Below are 17,385 nucleotides of genomic sequence, written 5' to 3'. Positions count from 1 at the left end.
CATTTTGACCATTACGAAAATGACGACGTTTAGAAAAGTCTCAGAGACGCAAGGCTAGGTGCATTGAAACCGGCTCGGCCCATAGAGACGGACTCCGACGTGTCTGTCCGATAGCTCGTTCAAGGACCCCGTAGCAAGTCATGGAAAAAAGTGGATTTTCAGCACCAATTAGGGTTTTTCTCGGACACCAAATGACCTATCGAGCCGAAACTCGGGATTCGGGGTCGCCTCACATAGGCCTTCACATAATGTCCGAACTGGACCCGCAGCTAGAACGTAACTATGTGTTTTACCTTTTTATTATGTTTTAAACCGAAGGCGCTGTGAATTATGGGACTGCTCTGACATATGTGATAGTTGGCTACTAAATGAGTAGGAAAAAGTGGGTTTGGTGTCAATTGATATCCATTTGGTGTCATAATGACATCTAATTGACTGATGGACACTGACTTGCTAGTTGACTTTTGTACATTTGCAATATGTTTAAACGGAGAGGGACCATCACCAAAATGGCATTCTGAAATCAACACAAAAAATGGCATCACCATAGTCTCCAGACTGTGCCGAGTTCAAGGAGACGCCCCGCTTGACCGTAGCTCGTTCTGAGTGCAGCAAACTTGAAAAAAAGAAGGCCCAAAATGAAGCCTGCACCACAATGTCATTTGATTTTGGGTGGCAGTGAGAGAACCGTTAGGGTGAGAAGCACAATTCCACCACATGAATGTTCCTAAGGTCCTCCCGATCTGAACAAGCCTAACCTTGACCGTGTGGCATTAACCCTTCACAGTAAAACAGGGTTTTTTGATCTCACAGATTACAGTGACATCTCTCCCCATAGGAATACATAGCCTGCACCACAAAATTCAACCTGAAGCCTATATGGGTTATGAATGCCGTATGAACCTGTCTTCGGTACCAGTCCATCAGGCCACTATGAGATCTACCTGTGTCGAATCTAAGCTTCCTGGAGCAACCGGAAGTGGTTAAAATGCCCCTAAAAGTGTTTACCCATACACTGCTACCAGTCCATCAGGCCACTATGAGGTCTACCTGTGTTGATTCTAAGCTTCCTGGACCAACCGGAAGTGGTTAAAATGCCCCTAAAAGTGTTTACCCATACACTGCATGCAGTTTGATAGACATAGTGCATTCAACCCTGTGTAGATCAGTCAATTCTTAACGTAAGGACTTAAAACTCAGGATTCTGTAACAGCATACCCCAATGAGGATATGTGTTGATTTATAACTTCCTGTGCCAACCGGAAGTGCCATAATTGGTGTCTCAGGGGCTGTTTCGAAGGGTTAAAAAAGTCTGATCTTTCCAAAACTTCATATGTGTGATTAGGCAACCCCCATGAACTGTAAATCAGTCATTTTTCCCAAAAAAATTCAAAGGAAAAAAAAATCACATTAAAACACAACTTGGAAGGAGGGACGTATTGGGGTGCGTAGAGACAGACAGTGGCTCCAATAGTTAGCTTTGTTGGAGCTAAAAAAGAACCGTCGGACCTAGAGTTCCGAAACTTTAGAAACCTGTTCTAGACCTCCCGTAGATGGTGCGTGGTGAGTTACGTGGCTCTAGAAGGTTCTCGGACCGAGAAACAGCCTCGTACATTTGAAATAACTTCAATTCATTTTTGCATCACGAAAATGACGACATTTAGAAATGTCCCAGAGTCGCAAGACTAGGTGCATTGCGAACGTCTCGGCCCATATAGACAGACCCCAACGTTTCTGTCCAATAGCTCATTCAAGGACCCCGTAGCAAGTCATGGAAAATAGTGGATTTTCAGCACCAATTAGGGTTTTTCTCGGACACCAAATGACCTATCGAGCCGAAACTTGGGATTCGGGGTCGCCTCAGCTAGGCCAACACATAACATAAGAAATGGACCCGCAGCTAGAACGTAACTACGTGTTTTATGTTTTTTTTATGGTTTGAACCGAAGGGGTTGTGAATTTTGGGCCAGCTCTGAAGTATGTAATAGTTGGCTACTAAACGAGTTGGAAAAAGTGGGTTTGGTGTCAGTTTGTATCAGTTTGGTGGTCAGAATGATATCTAATTGACTGATGGACTCTTGTCCACTTGACTCTTGTACATTTGCAATATGATCCTATAGTGAAAAAACATCACCAAAAGCGACATTCTGAAATCAACCCAAACGAGCGATTGAGATGACCCAGAATCACTGCAAAGCCATCCCGAGTTCATCGGGCCAGTCAATTTCACATTCCTGCAAGATTTTTATAGCATGACAAATTCGTGATGGTACCTGCCCTTTAAAACATATTGCAAATGCACAGTGACTTTGAAAAAGTAAGAAACAAAAAAAAATACATCTAAAAAATTTTGAGCATGACAAATTCGTGATGGTACCTGCCCATTGAAACATATTGCAAATGCACAGTGACTTTGAAAAAGTAAGGAAACATAAACAAATTCGTGATGGTACCTGCCCATTAAAACATATTCCAAATGCACAGTGACTTTGAAAAAGTAAGGAAACAAAAAAAAATACATCTAAAAAATTTTGAGCATGACAAATTCGTGATGGTACCTGCCCATTGAAACATATTGCAAATGCACAGTGACTTTGAAAAAGTAAGGAAACATAAACAAAAAAACATAAACAAATGTTTTAGGTAACCAGTTGCATATTTTAGATCACAAGATGACAAAGGTATAGTTTGAGCAAAGTAAAGCTTGAATTTATAGCATGACAAATTCGTGATGGTACATGCCCTTTAAAACATATTGCAAATGCACAGTGACTTTGAAAAAGTAAGAAACAAAAAAAAATACATCTAAAAAATTTTGAGCATGACAAATTCGTGATGGTACCTGCCCATTGAAACATATTGCAAATGCACAGTGACTTTGAAAAAGTAAGGAAACATAAACAAAAAAAATCCAAAATTGTTATTTTTGGGTGACCAGTTGCACGTGCATTTGCAATATGATTCTATAGTGAAAAAACATATTGCAAATGCACAGTGACTTTGAAAAAGTAAGGAAACATTAACAAAAAAAATCTAAATTTTTTGGGGGGGGATGACCAGTTGCATGTGCATTTGCAATATGATTCTATAGTGAAAAAACATATTGCAAATGCACAGTGACTTTGAAAAAGTAAGGAAACATAAACAAAAAAAATCCAAAATTTTTATTTTTGGGTGACCAGTTGCACGTGCATTTGCAATATGATTCTATAGTGAAAAAACATATTGCAAATGCACAGTGACTTTGAAAAAGTAAGGAAACATAAACAAAAAAAATCTTAATTTTTTGGGGGGGGATGACCAGTTGCATGTGCATTTGCAATATGATTCTATAGTGAAAAAACATATTGCAAATGCACAGTGACTTTGAAAAAGTAAGGAAAAATAAACAAAAAAAATCTAAATTTTTTTGGGGGGGATGACCAGTTGCATGTGCATTTGCAATATGATTCTATAGTGAAAAAACATATTGCAAATGCACAGTGACTTTGAAAAAGTAAGGAAAAATAAACAAAAAAAATCTAAAAATTTTTTTGGGGGATGACCAGTTGCACGTGCATTTGCAATATGATTCTATAGTGAAAAAACATATTGCAAATGCACAGTGACTTTGAAAAAGTAAGGAAACATAAACAAAAAAAATCTAAATTTTTTTGGGGGGGATGACCAGTTGCATGTGCATTTGCAATATGATTCTATAGTGAAAAAACATATTGCAAATGCACAGTGACTTTGAAAAAGTAAGGAAACATAAACAAAAAAAATCTAAATTTTTTTGGGGGGGATGACCAGTTGCACGTGCATTTGCAATATGATTCTATAGTGAAAAAACATATTGCAAATGCACAGTGACTTTGAAAAAGTAAGGAAACATAAACAAAAAAAATACAAAAATTTTTTTGGGGGGTGACCAGTTGTACGTGCATTTGCAATATGATTCTATAGTGAAAAAACATATTGCAAATGCACAGTGACTTTGAAAAAGTAAGGAAACATAAACAAAAAAAATCTAAATTTTTTGGGGGGGGATGACCAGTTGCATGTGCATTTGCAATATGATTCTATAGTGAAAAAACATATTGCAAATGCACAGTGACTTTGAAAAAGTAAGGAAAAATAAACAAAAAAAATCTAAATTTTTTTGGGGGGGATGACCAGTTGCACGTGCATTTGCAATATGATTCTATAGTTAAAAAACATATTGCAAATGCACAGTGACTTTGAAAAAGTAAGGAAACATAAACAAAAAAAATCTAAACATTTTTTTTTTGGGTGACCAGTTGCACGTGCATTTGCAATATGATTCTATAGTGAAAAAACATCACCAAAAGCGACATTCTGAAATCAACCCAAACGAGCGATTGAGATGACCCAGAATCACTGCAAAACCATCCCGAGTTCATCGGGCCAGTCAATTTCACATTCCTGCAGGATTTTTATAGCATGACAAATTCGTGATGGTACCTGCCCATTAAAACATATTGCAAATGCACAGTGACTTTGAAAAAGTAAGGAAACATAGAATCAAATTATTTTTTTTGGGTTACCAGTTGCACATTTCAGATCACCAGTTGCACATTTCAGATCACCAGTTGCACATTTCAGATCACCAGTTGCACGGAGGAAAATCGTTACTTTTGACTTTGACTTTTGACTTCCTATGAAATCATATTCCAAATGGAGAAAACATATGCCTTATGCACTAGTAAAAAAAAAAAAAAAAAGATAATAAAGTATGACTAAAGTATGTTGATAAAGTTCTTATACATGTGTAATTGACATAAAAATTGAAAGAATTTTGAAAAACGGTCCAGAAAGCACTTTTTTAAGGATGTGTGAAGTTTTTTACCAAATTTTGACATTTTTGACTTTTGACTTTTGACTTCCTATGAAATCATATTGCAAATGGACAAAACATATGCCTTATGCGCATGTAATTAAAAAAAAAAAAATTTGATATCAAAATTGGACAAAAGTATATTCATACAGTTCTTACACATGTGTAATTGACAAAAAAAGCGAAAGAAATTCGAAAAAAGGCCCAGAAAGCACTTTTTTAAGGGGTAAAAAGTTTTTGAAAAAAATATCATTTTTTCAAAATTTTTCTTTTGGATGTTGACTTGGGTTGCATTTCCAATATGAAAAACCCAGGTGGAGCGCACTGTTGGATTTTTGAGGTGTTACAATTGGCAATTGCCATATGGCATTTGCCATATACTTTGCACGAATCAACGCCGCTTTGGGTGGTATTGGACATCGTGTACATGGTTTGTCCAATGCCAATATCTTGACATTCATTTTTGTACAAATCAGGGGGGTATTCCCTTACATATTGGAAATGCAACCCAAGTCAACATCCAAAAGAAAAATTTTGAAAAAATGATATTTTAAAAAAAAACTTTTTACCCCTTAAAAAAGTGCTTTCTGGGCCTTTTTTCGAAATTCTTTCGCTTTTTTTGTCAATTACACATGTGTAAGAACTGTATGAATATACTTTTGTCCAATTTTGATATCAAATTTTTTTTTTTTTTATTACATGCGCATAAGGCATATGTTTTGTCCATTTGCAATATGATTTCATAGGAAGTCAAAAGTCAAAAGTCAAAAATGTCAAAATTTGGTAAAAAACTTCACACATCCTTAAAAAAGTGCTTTCTGGACCGTTTTTCAAAATTCTTTCAATTTTTATGTCAATTACACATGTATAAGAACTTTATCAACATACTTTAGTCATACTTTATTATCTTTTTTTTTTTTTTTTTACTAGTGCATAAGGCATATGTTTTCTCCATTTGGAATATGATTTCATAGGAAGTCAAAAGTCAAAAGTCAAAAATGTCAAAATTTGGTAAAAAACTTCACACATCCTTAAAAAAGTGCTTTCTGGACCGTTTTTCAAAATTCTTTCGAATTTTGTGTCAATTACACACGTATAAGAACTGTATCAACATACTTTATTCGTATTTTATTATCATAATTTTTTTTTTTTTTTTTTACTTGTGCATAAGGCATATATATGTTTTGTCCATTTGCAATATGATTTAATAGGATGTCAAAAGTCGAAAATTTGTTTTTTTTGTTAAACTTTAAAAACTAAAAAAAGTGCTTTCTGGACCGTTTTTCGAAATTGTTTCGATTTTAAGACAATTAATCATGTGTAAGAAGTGTATGAATATACTTTTGTAAAATGTTATTATCATAATTTTATTTTTTTTACTTGTGCATAAGGAATATGTTTTGTCCATTTGCAATATGATGTCATAGGAAGTCAAAAGTCAAAGTCAAAAGTAACGATTTTCCTCCGTGCAACTGGTGATCTGAAATGTGCAACTGGTGATCTGAAATGTGCAACTGGTGATCTGAAATGTGCAACTGGTAACCCAAAAAAAAAAAATTTGATTCTATGTTTCCTTACTTTTTCAAAGTCACTGTGCATTTGCAATATGTTTTAATGGGCAGGTACCATCACGAATTTGTCATGCTATAAAAATCCTGCAGGAATGTGAAATTGACTGGCCCGATGAACTCGGGATGGCTTTGCAGTGATTCTGGGTCATCTCAATCGCTCGTTTGGGTTGATTTCAGAATGTCGCTTTTGGTGATGTTTTTTCACTATAGAATCATATTGCAAATGCACGTGCAACTGGTCACCCAAAAAAAAAATGTTTAGATTTTTTTTGTTTATGTTTCCTTACTTTTTCAAAGTCACTGTGCATTTGCAATATGTTTTTTCACTATAGAATCATATTGCAAATGCACATGCAACTGGTCATCCCCCAAAAAAAATTGTAGATTTTTTTTGTTTATGTTTCCTTACTTTTTCAAAGTCACTGTGCATTTGCAATATGTTTTTTCACTATAGAATCATATTGCAAATGCACGTACAACTGGTCACCCCCCAAAAAAAAATTTGGATTTTTTTTGTTTATGTTTCCTTACTTTTTCAAAGTCACTGTGCATTTGCAATATGTTTTTTCACTATAGAATCATATTGCAAATGCACGTGCAACTGGTCACCCAAAAATAAAAATTTTGGATTTTTTTTGTTTATGTTTCCTTACTTTTTCAAAGTCACTGTGCATTTGCAATATGTTTTTTCACTATAGAATCATATTGCAAATGCACGTGCAACTGGTCATCCCCCCAAAAAAAATTTAGATTTTTTTTGTTTATTTTTCCTTACTTTTTCAAAGTCACTGTGCATTTGCAATATGTTTTTTCACTATAGAATCATATTGCAAATGCACGTGCAACTGGTCATCCCCCCAAAAAAATTTTAGATTTTTTTTGTTTATTTTTCCTTACTTTTTCAAAGTCACTGTGCATTTGCAATATGTTTTTTCACTATAGAATCATATTGCAAATGCACGTGCAACTGGTCACCCAAAAATAAAAATTTTGGATTTTTTTTGTTTATGTTTCCTTACTTTTTCAAAGTCACTGTGCATTTGCAATATGTTTTTTCACTATAGAATCATATTGCAAATGCACATGCAACTGGTCATCCCCCCCAAAAAAATTTAGATTTTTTTTGTTTATGTTTCCTTACTTTTTCAAAGTCACTGTGCATTTGCAATATGTTTTTTCACTATAGAATCATATTGCAAATGCACGTGCAACTGGTCATCCCCCAAAAAATTTTTTAGATTTTTTTTGTTTATTTTTCCTTACTTTTTCAAAGTCACTGTGCATTTGCAATATGTTTTTTCACTATAGAATCATATTGCAAATGCACGTGCAACTGGTCACCCAAAAATAAAAATTTTGGATTTTTTTTGTTTATGTTTCCTTACTTTTTCAAAGTCACTGTGCATTTGCAATATGTTTTTTCACTATAGAATCATATTGCAAATGCACATGCAACTGGTCATCCCCCCCAAAAAAATTTAGATTTTTTTTGTTTATGTTTCCTTACTTTTTCAAAGTCACTGTGCATTTGCAATATGTTTTTTCACTATAGAATCATATTGCAAATGCACGTGCAACTGGTCACCCAAAAATAAAAATTTTGGATTTTTTTTGTTTATGTTTCCTTACTTTTTCAAAGTCACTGTGCATTTGCAATATGTTTTTTCACTATAGAATCATATTGCAAATGCACATGCAACTGGTCATCCCCCCCAAAAAAATTTAGATTTTTTTTGTTTATTTTTCCTTACTTTTTCAAAGTCACTGTGCATTTGCAATATGTTTTTTCACTATAGAATCATATTGCAAATGCACATGCAACTGGTCATCCCCCCCAAAAAAAATTAGATTTTTTTTGTTTATGTTTCCTTACTTTTTCAAAGTCACTGTGCATTTGCAATATGTTTTTTCACTATAGAATCATATTGCAAATGCACGTGCAACTGGTCACCCAAAAAAAAAAAATTGGATTTTTTTTGTTTATGTTTCCTTACTTTTTCAATGTCACTGTGCATTTGCAATATGTTTCAATGGGCCGGCACCATCACGAATTGGTCATGCTATAAAAATCCTGCAGGAATGTGAAATTGACTGGCCCGATGAACTCGGGATGGCTTTGCAGTGATTCTGGTTCATCTCAATCGCTCGTTAGGGTTGATTTCAGAATGTCGCTTTTGGTGATGGTACCTCACTGTTTAAACATATTGCAAATGTACAAGAGTCAAGTGGACAAGAGTCCATCAGTCAATTAGATATCATTCTGACACCAAACTGATACAAACTGACACCAAACCCACTTTTTCCAACTCGTTTAGTAGCCAACTATTACATACTTCAGAGCTGGCCCAAAATTCACAACGCCTTGGGTTCAAACCATAAAAAAACCATAAAACACGTAGTTACGTTCTAGCTGCGGGTCCATTTCTTAAGTTATGTGTTGGCCTAGCTGAGGCGACCCCGAATCCCAAGTTTCGGCTCGATAGGTCATTTGGTGTCCGAGAAAAACCCTAATTGGTGCTGAAAATCCACTATTTTCCATGACTTGCTACGGGGTCCTTGAACGAGCTATCGGACAGACACGTCGGGGTCCGTCTCTATGGGCCGAGCCGGTTTCAATGCACCTAGCCTTGCGTCTCTGAGACTTTTCTAAACGTCGTCATTTTCGTGATGGTCAAAATGAATTGAAGGTATTGCAAATGTACGAGGCTGTTTCTCGGTCCGAGAACCATCTAGAGCCACGTAACTCACCACGCACCATCGACCGGAGGTCTAGAACAGGTTTCTAAAGTTTCGGAACTCTAGGTCTGACGGTTCTTTTTTAGCTCCAACAAAGCTAACTATTGCAGCCACTGTCTGTCTCTACGCACCCCAATACGTCCCTCCTTCCAAGTTGTGTTTTAGTGTAATTTTTTTTTCCTTTGAATTTTTTGGGGAAAAATGACTGATTTACAGTTCATGGGGGTTGCCTAATCACACATATGAAGTTTTGGACAGATCTGACTTTTTTAACCCTTCGAAACAGCCCCTGAGACACCAATTATGGCACTTCCGGTTGGCACAGGGAGCTACAAATCAACACATATCCTCATTGGGGTATGCTGTTACAGAATCCTGAGTTTTAAGTCCTTACGTTAAGAATTGACTGATTTACACAGGGTTGAATGCACTATGTCTATCAAACTGCAGGCAGGGTATGGGTAAACACTTTTAGGGGCATTTTAACCACTTCCGGTTGGTCCAGGAAGCTCAGAATCAACACAGGTAGACCTCATAGTGGCCTGATGGACTGGTACCGAAGACAGGTTCATACGGCATTCATAACCCATATAGACTTCAGGTTGAAATTAGGGGTGCAGGCAATGTATTCCTATGGGGAGAGATGACACTGCATTCTGTGAGATCAAAAAACACTGTTTTACTGTTAAGGGTTAATGCCACACAGTCAAGGTTAGGCTTGCACGGATCGGGAGGACCTTAGGAACATTCCTGTGGTGGAATTTTTCTTCTCACCCTAACGGTTCTCTCACTCTCACCCAAAATCAAATGACGTTGTGGGGCAGGCTTCATTTTGGGCCTACTATTCTAATGGTCGCTGCTCCTAGACCGAGCGAGCTACGGTCAAGCGGGATAGCTCGTTGAACTCGTCACAGTCTGGAGACTATGGTGATGCCATTTTTTGTGTTGATTTCATAATGACATTTTGGTGATGGTCCCTCTCCGTTTAAACATATTGCAAATGCACAAAAGTCAACTAGCAAGTCAGTGTCCACCAGTCATTTAGATGTCATTATGACACCAAACGGATATCAATTGACACCAAACCCACTTTTTCCTACTCATTTAGAAGCCAACTATCACATATGTCAGAGCAGGCCCATAATTCACAGCGCCTTCGGTTTAAAACATAATAAAAAGGTAAAACACATAGTTACGTTCTAGCTGCGGGTCCAGTTCGGACATTATGTGAAGTCCTATGTGAGGCGACCCCGAATCCCGAGTTTCGGCTCGATAGGTCATTTGGTGTCCGAGAAAAACCCTAATTGGTGCTGAAAATCCACTTTTTTCCATGACTTGCTACGGGGTCCTTGAACGAGCTATCGGACAGACACGTCGGGGTCCGTCTCTATGGGCCGAGCCGGTTTCAATGCACCTAGCCTTGCGTCTCTGAGACTTTTCTAAACGTCGTCATTTTCGTAATGGTCAAAATGAATTGAAGGTATTGCAAATGTACGAGGCTGTTTCTCGGTCCGAGAACCGTCTAGAGCCACGTAACTCACCACGCACCATCGACCGGAGGTCTAGAACAGGTTTCTAAATTTTCGGAACTCTAGGTCTGACGGTTCTTTTTTAGCTCCAACAAAGCTAACTATTGCAGCCACTGTCTGTCTCTACGCACCCCAATACGTCCCTCCATCCAAGGTGTGTTTTAGTGTGATTTTTTTTTCCTTTGATTTTTTTTGGGAAAAATGACTGATTTACAGTTCATGGGGGTTGCCTAATCACATATATGAAGTTTTGGAAAGATCAGACTTTTTTAACCCCTCGAAACAGCCCCTGAGACACCAGTTATGGCACTTCCGGTTGGCACAGGAAGCTATAAATCAACACATATCCCCATTGGGGTATGCTGTTACAGAATCCTGAGTTTTAAGTCCTTACGTTAAGAACTGACTGATTTACACAGGGTTGAATGCACTATGTCTGTCAAACTGCAGGCAGGGTATGGGTAAACACTTTTAGGGGCATTTTAACCACTTCCGGTTGGTCCAGGAAGCTCAGAATCAACACAGGTAGACCTCATAGTGGCCTGATGGACTGGTACCGAAGACAGGTTCATACGGCATTCATAACCCATATAGACTTCAGGTTGAAATTAGGGGTGCAGGCAATGTATTCCTATGGGGAGAGATGACACTGTAATCTGTGAGATCAAAAAACACTGTTTTACTCTTAAGGGTTAATGCCACACGGTCAAGGTTAGGCTTGTACAGATCGGGAGGACCTTAGGAACATTCATGTGGTGGAATTTTTCTTCTCACCCTAACGGTTCTCTCACTGTCACTCAAAAGCAAATGACATTGTGGGGCAGGCTTCATTTTGGGCCTACTTTTCTAATGGTCGTTGCGCTTAGACCGAGCGAGCTACGGTCAAGCGGGATATCTCGTTGAACTCAGCACAGTCTGGAGACTATGGTGATGCCATTTTTTGTGTTGATTTCAGAATGCCATTTTGGTGATGGTCCCTCTCCGTTTAAACATATTGCAAATGCACAAAAGTCAACTAGCAAGTCAGTGTCCATCAGTCAATTAGATGTCATTATGACACCAAACCCACTTTTTACTACTCATTTAGAAGCCAACTATCACATATGTCAGAGCAGTCCCATAATTCACAGCGCCTTTAGTTTAAAACATAATAAAAAGGTAAAACACATAGTTACGTTCTAGCTGCGGGTCCAGTTCGGACATTATGTGAAGTCCTATGTGAGGCGACCCCGAATCCCGAGTTTCGGCTCGATAGGTCATTTGGTGTCCGAGAAAAACCCTAATTGGTGCTGAAAATCCACTTTTTTCCATGCCTTGCTACGGGGTCCTTGAACGAGCTATCGGACAGAAACGTTGGGGTCTGTCTCTATGGGCTGAGCCGGTTTCAATGCACCTAGCCTTGCGTCTCTGAGACTTTTCTAAACGTCGTCATTTTCGTAATGGTCAAAATGAATTGAAGGTATTGCAAATGTACGAGGCTGTTTCTCGGTCCGAGAACCGTCTAGAGCCACGTAACTCACCACGCACCATCGACCGGAGGTCTAGAACAGGTTTCTAAAGTTTCGGAACTCTAGGTCTGACGGTTCTTTTTTAGCTCCAACAAAGCTAACTATTGCAGCCACTGTCTGTCTCTACGCACCCCAATACGTCCCTCCATTCAAGTTGAGTTTTAGTGTGATTTTTTTGTCCTTTGAATTTTTTGGGGAAAAATGACTGATTTACAGTTCATGGGGGTTGCCTAATCACATATATGAAGTTTTGGACAGATCAGACTTTTTTAACCCTTTGAAACAGCCCCTGAGACACCAATTATGGCACTTCCGGTTGGCACAGGAAGCTATAAATCACCACATATCCTCATTGGGGTATGCTGTTACAGAATCCTGAGTTTTAAGTCTTTACGTTAACAACTGAGTTATTTACGGAGGGTTTAGTATGTGTGTGTTATTTCAGAAAATCATAGAAAATCACAGAAATCTCGCAGAGCTCCGCAGCACACTTTAAAAAGATTCGTATGAACACCCTGCAACTGGATCTGTAACCGTTGAAAAAAAAAAACGCCTATTTGTGACCATCGCCAAGTTGTCATTGTTCCGTTTCTCTTAAATGACGATAGATAAATGGCTGGTTCTTTTTTTATTGACACCGGAGGCTCCTTGACTTTGACCTGAAGTGGAAAAATAATTTCTCTATTTCCATTTAGGACCTTTAATCCCAGAAAAACGGCCATAACTCAAAAACCGTCGAGGCCTAGACGGCATCTTGTTCGGGGCCAACTGCCCATTATGCCAAACCTACGCTCACCAAGTTTCGGCTTCGAAATATTTTCCGTTTTCGAGATAAGGCCCCGTCGTGATTCGTGATGTTTTGCCAAATTGCCATATGATTCCGTATGCCCTCTTGTGGGAAATTCCGGGATAGCGGAAAAACGGTCAAAAACTTGTTTATTTTATAAAACGGAAACCGAATGTCCGACAAAGTTCATTTGATGACTTCCCGGTAGGTCTGGCCCTACCGCACGGCCCGACGCCGACCGCGAATTTTACAAACGATTTCGGACGTCTAGTAAGGGACCGTACATTTGCAATATGGACTTTCTCACTGATCATACACGAAATGCCGAAATGTTCCCTTAAGGTATGACATCATAACTTTATGACTTTATAACTTTTATTAATTCATGACTTTATAACTTTATTAATTTATAACTTTATTGATTTATGACTTTATAACTTTTATTAATTCATGACTTTATAACTTTATTAATTTATGACTTTATTAATTTATGACTTTATAACTTTATTAATTTATGACATCATAACTTTATGACTTTATAAATTTATTAATTTAGGACTGTGATTTTATTACTTTACAACTTTGTATTTTGTTTGTCTTTATTGTTTGTTTCTTTGTTTGTTGTTTAGTTTCTGCCTACGTATTGAGATTCCTCTGTAAATGAAATGCATTATTATTATTATTATTAGGTGAATAACAGTCACATGGCTGACTGCACCTACACGAAGGTGACATGGAACCAGTACAAGTTCACATTACACAACTTAAAGGCTGAGGACATCTGTGGTCTGTTCCAGTGTGAGTTCTCCTTGTCATCTGTTGTTACCATGAAGCACATCCAAACTGTAAAGGGGAAACACTCCACCAAACTGCTGCCAGGTTAGTGGAACATTTGCCTTGTATATTTAGGCTATGTCCCAAATGCTGTAATACCTATTAGGGTGCACTACTTTTGACCAGGGATCTGGTCTAAATTAGTGCACCATACACCATAGGATTCCACTTGGGACACAGTCTTAGATTGATTACCTGTGTTTTATGTTTAGAAAAGTCAAATGATGCATTGTGATGTACAGTAGGGTATATATAGTATGTAACTAAACATTGTGATGTACAGTAGGGTACAGTATGTAACTAAACATTGTGATGTACAGTAGGGTACAGTATGTAACTAAACATTGTGATGTACAGTAGGGTACAGTATGTAACTAAACATTGCATTTGATAGTGATTACATCATTTATCAATACAAATCCACCAGGAATTACTGCAGTGTCTGACTGGCATATGGTAGTTTCTAGATATTCCACAAAGTACTTCATAAAGAGCTTCAATGCCATACATCTCTCCTTCCGTGGCCTCCAGCTGCTCTTAAATACAAGTAAAACTAAATGCATGCTCTTCAACCGATCGCTGCCCGCACCTGCCCGTCCGTCCAGCATCACTACTCTGGACGGCTCTGACTTAAAATATGTGGACAACTATACATACCTAGGTGTCTGGTTAGACTGTAAACTCCCCTTCCAGACTCACATTAAGCATCTCCAATCCAAAATTAAATCTGGAATCGGGTTTCCTATTTCGCAAACAAAGCATCCTTTACTCATGCTGCCAAACATACAGTGCCTTGCGAAAGTATTCGGCCCCCTTGAACTTTGCGACCTTTTGCCACATTTCAGGCTTCAAACATAAAGATATAAAACTGTATTTTTTTGTGAAGAATCAACAACAAGTGGGACACAATCATGAAGTGGAACGACATTTATTGGATATTTCAGACTTTTTTAACAAATCAAAAACTGAAAAATTGGGCGTGCAAAATTATTCAGCCCCCTTAAGTTAATACTTTGTAGCGCCACCTTTTGCTGCGATTACAGCTGTAAGTCGCTTGGGGTATGTCTCTATCAGTTTTGCACATCGAGAGACTGGAATTTTTTCCCATTCCTCCTTGCAAAACAGCTCGAGCTCAGTGAGGTTGGATGGAGAGCATTTGTGAACAGCAGTTTTCAGTTCTTTCCACAGATTCTCGATTGGATTCAGGTCTGGACTTTGACTTGGCCATTCTAACACCTGGATATGTTTATTTTTGAACCATTCCATTGTAGATTTTGCTTTATGTTTTAGATCATTGTCTTGTTGGAAGACAAATCTCCGTCCCAGTCTCAGGTCTTTTGCAGACTCCATCAGGTTTTCTTCCAGAATGGTCCTGTATTTGGCTCCATCCATCTTCCCATCAATTTTAACCATCTTCCCTGTCCCTGCTGAAGAAAAGCAGGCCCAAACCATGATGCTGCCACCACCATGTTTGACAGTGGGGATGGTGTGTTCAGCTGTGTTGCTTTTACGCCAAACATAACGTTTTGCATTGTTGCCAAAAAGTTCAATTTTGGTTTCATCTGACCAGAGCACCTTCTTTCACATGTTTGGTGTGTCTCCCAGGTGGCTTGTGGCAAACTTTAAACGACACTTTTTATGGATATCTTTAAGAAATGGCTTTCTTCTTGCCACTCTTCCATAAAGGCCAGATTTGTGCAATATACGACTGATTGTTGTCCTATGGACAGAGTCTCCCACCTCAGCTGTAGATCTCTGCAGTTCATCCAGAGTGATCATGGGCCTCTTGGCTGCATCTCTGATCAGTCTTCTCCTTGTATGAGCTGAAAGTTTAGAGGGATGGCCAGGTCTTGGTAGATTTGCAGCGGTCTGATACTCCTTCCATTTCAATATTATCTCTTGCACAGTGCTCCTTGGGATGTTTAAAGCTTGGGAAATCTTTTTGTATCCAAATCCGGCTTTAAACTTCTTCACAACAGTATCTCGGACCTGCCTGGTGTGTTCCTTGTTCTTCATGATGCTCTCTGCGCTTTTAACGGACCTCTGAGACTATCACAGTGCAGGTGCATTTATACGGAGACTTGATTACACACAGGTGGATTGTATTTATCATCATTAGTCATTTAGGTCAACATTGGATCATTCAGAGATCCTCACTGAACTTCTGGAGAGAGTTTGCTGCACTGAAAGTAAAGGGGCTGAATAATTTTGCACGCCCAATTTTTCAGTTTTTGATTTGTTAAAAAAGTTTGAAATATCCAATAACTCTCGTTCCACTTCATGATTGTGTCCCACTTGTTGTTGATTCTTCACAAAAAAATACAGTTTTATATCTTTATGTTTGAAGCCTGAAATGTGGCAAAAGTTCGCAAAGTTCAAGGGGGCCGAATACTTTCGCAAGGCACTGTACCCTCGTAAAACTGACTATCCTACCGATCCGTGACTTCGGCGATGTAATTTACAAAATAGCCTCCAACACTACTCAGCAAACTGTATGTAATCTATCACAGTGCCATCCGTTTTGTCACCAAAGCCCCATATACTACCGACCACTGCGAACTGTACTGTATGCTCTCGTTGGCTGGCCCTCGCTACATATTCGTCACCAAACCCACATGCTCCAGGTCATCTATAAGTCTTTGCTAGGTAAAGCGCCACCTTATCTCAGCTCACCATGAGCTGGTGGTCACCATAGCAGCACCCACACGTAGCACGTGCTCCAGCAGGTATATTTCACTGGTCATCCCCAAAGCCAACACCTCCTCTGGCCGCCTTTCCTTCCAGTTCTCTGCTGCCAATGACTGGAACGAATTGCAAAAATCACTGAAGCTGGAGACTCATATCTCCCCCTCTAACTTTAAGCATCAGCTGTCAGAGTAGCTTGCCGATCACTGTACCTGTACACAGCCCATCTGTAAATAGCCCATCCAACTACCTCATCCCCATATTGTTATTTATTTATTTTGCTCTTTTGCACCACAGTATCTCTACTTGCACATCATTATCTACACATCTGTCACTCCAGTGTTAATGCTAAATTGTGATTATTTTGCCATAATGGCCTATTTAAATAAAGGGGAAATATATATATATATATATATATTTCAATAATAATGTACTATGATAATGGTAGTTTCTAGATGTTCCATGAAGTACTTCATAATGTATTATGATAATGTATTTTATCATGTCTAAACTCCATTTCCTCCTCTGTTGTGTTTGCTATACTTCATGTTTTCCCAGAAAAGGTTGTGTTTAAAATGTTCCATGTTTTTGACTGTCTGTTCCCAGGACTAGCAGGAGATGTCCTCGTTTGTCCTTCCCCTCTACTTGAGTCCCCTGAGGCTGAGCTGATTGACCAACTGAAGTGGATTGTGATTGGAGTGTCTGTGTTCCTCTGCTTCTACAGCTTCACCATCACCTTCTTCTATATCAGGCTGAGGGTCAGGCTCATTATAATATACACCGTTACAGCTGATTGGCTGATTGAAATATCAGGAGAGAAAAACAATCAACAGGCTTCAAGTACAACTTGTGTTAGTTACTTTATATAGTATTAATGTCAAAGCCATCATTATTTCAA

At 38.4% G+C, this 17,385-nt stretch overlaps 1 protein-coding gene across 1 annotated transcript in view; it reads left to right on the top strand.

Annotated features, from left to right (window-relative positions):
• Positions 1 to 17,385, top strand: part of LOC139380407 (uncharacterized) — a 31,478-nt gene that overhangs the window by 10,781 nt on the left and 3,312 nt on the right. The window contains exons 5-6 of the mRNA XM_071123058.1: positions 13,658 to 13,847; positions 17,094 to 17,245. Of these exons, the coding sequence (XP_070979159.1) occupies positions 13,658 to 13,847; positions 17,094 to 17,245 (342 nt within the window). The remainder of the gene's footprint in view (positions 1 to 13,657; positions 13,848 to 17,093; positions 17,246 to 17,385) is intronic.

The sequence above is a fragment of the Oncorhynchus clarkii genome, chromosome 22 (genome assembly GCF_045791955.1).
Source record: "Oncorhynchus clarkii lewisi isolate Uvic-CL-2024 chromosome 22, UVic_Ocla_1.0, whole genome shotgun sequence".
Lineage (NCBI taxonomy): Eukaryota > Metazoa > Chordata > Actinopteri > Salmoniformes > Salmonidae > Oncorhynchus > Oncorhynchus clarkii.
The sequence above is the reverse complement of the archived record's forward strand: the minus strand, read 5'-3'. Positions and strand labels throughout refer to the sequence as shown.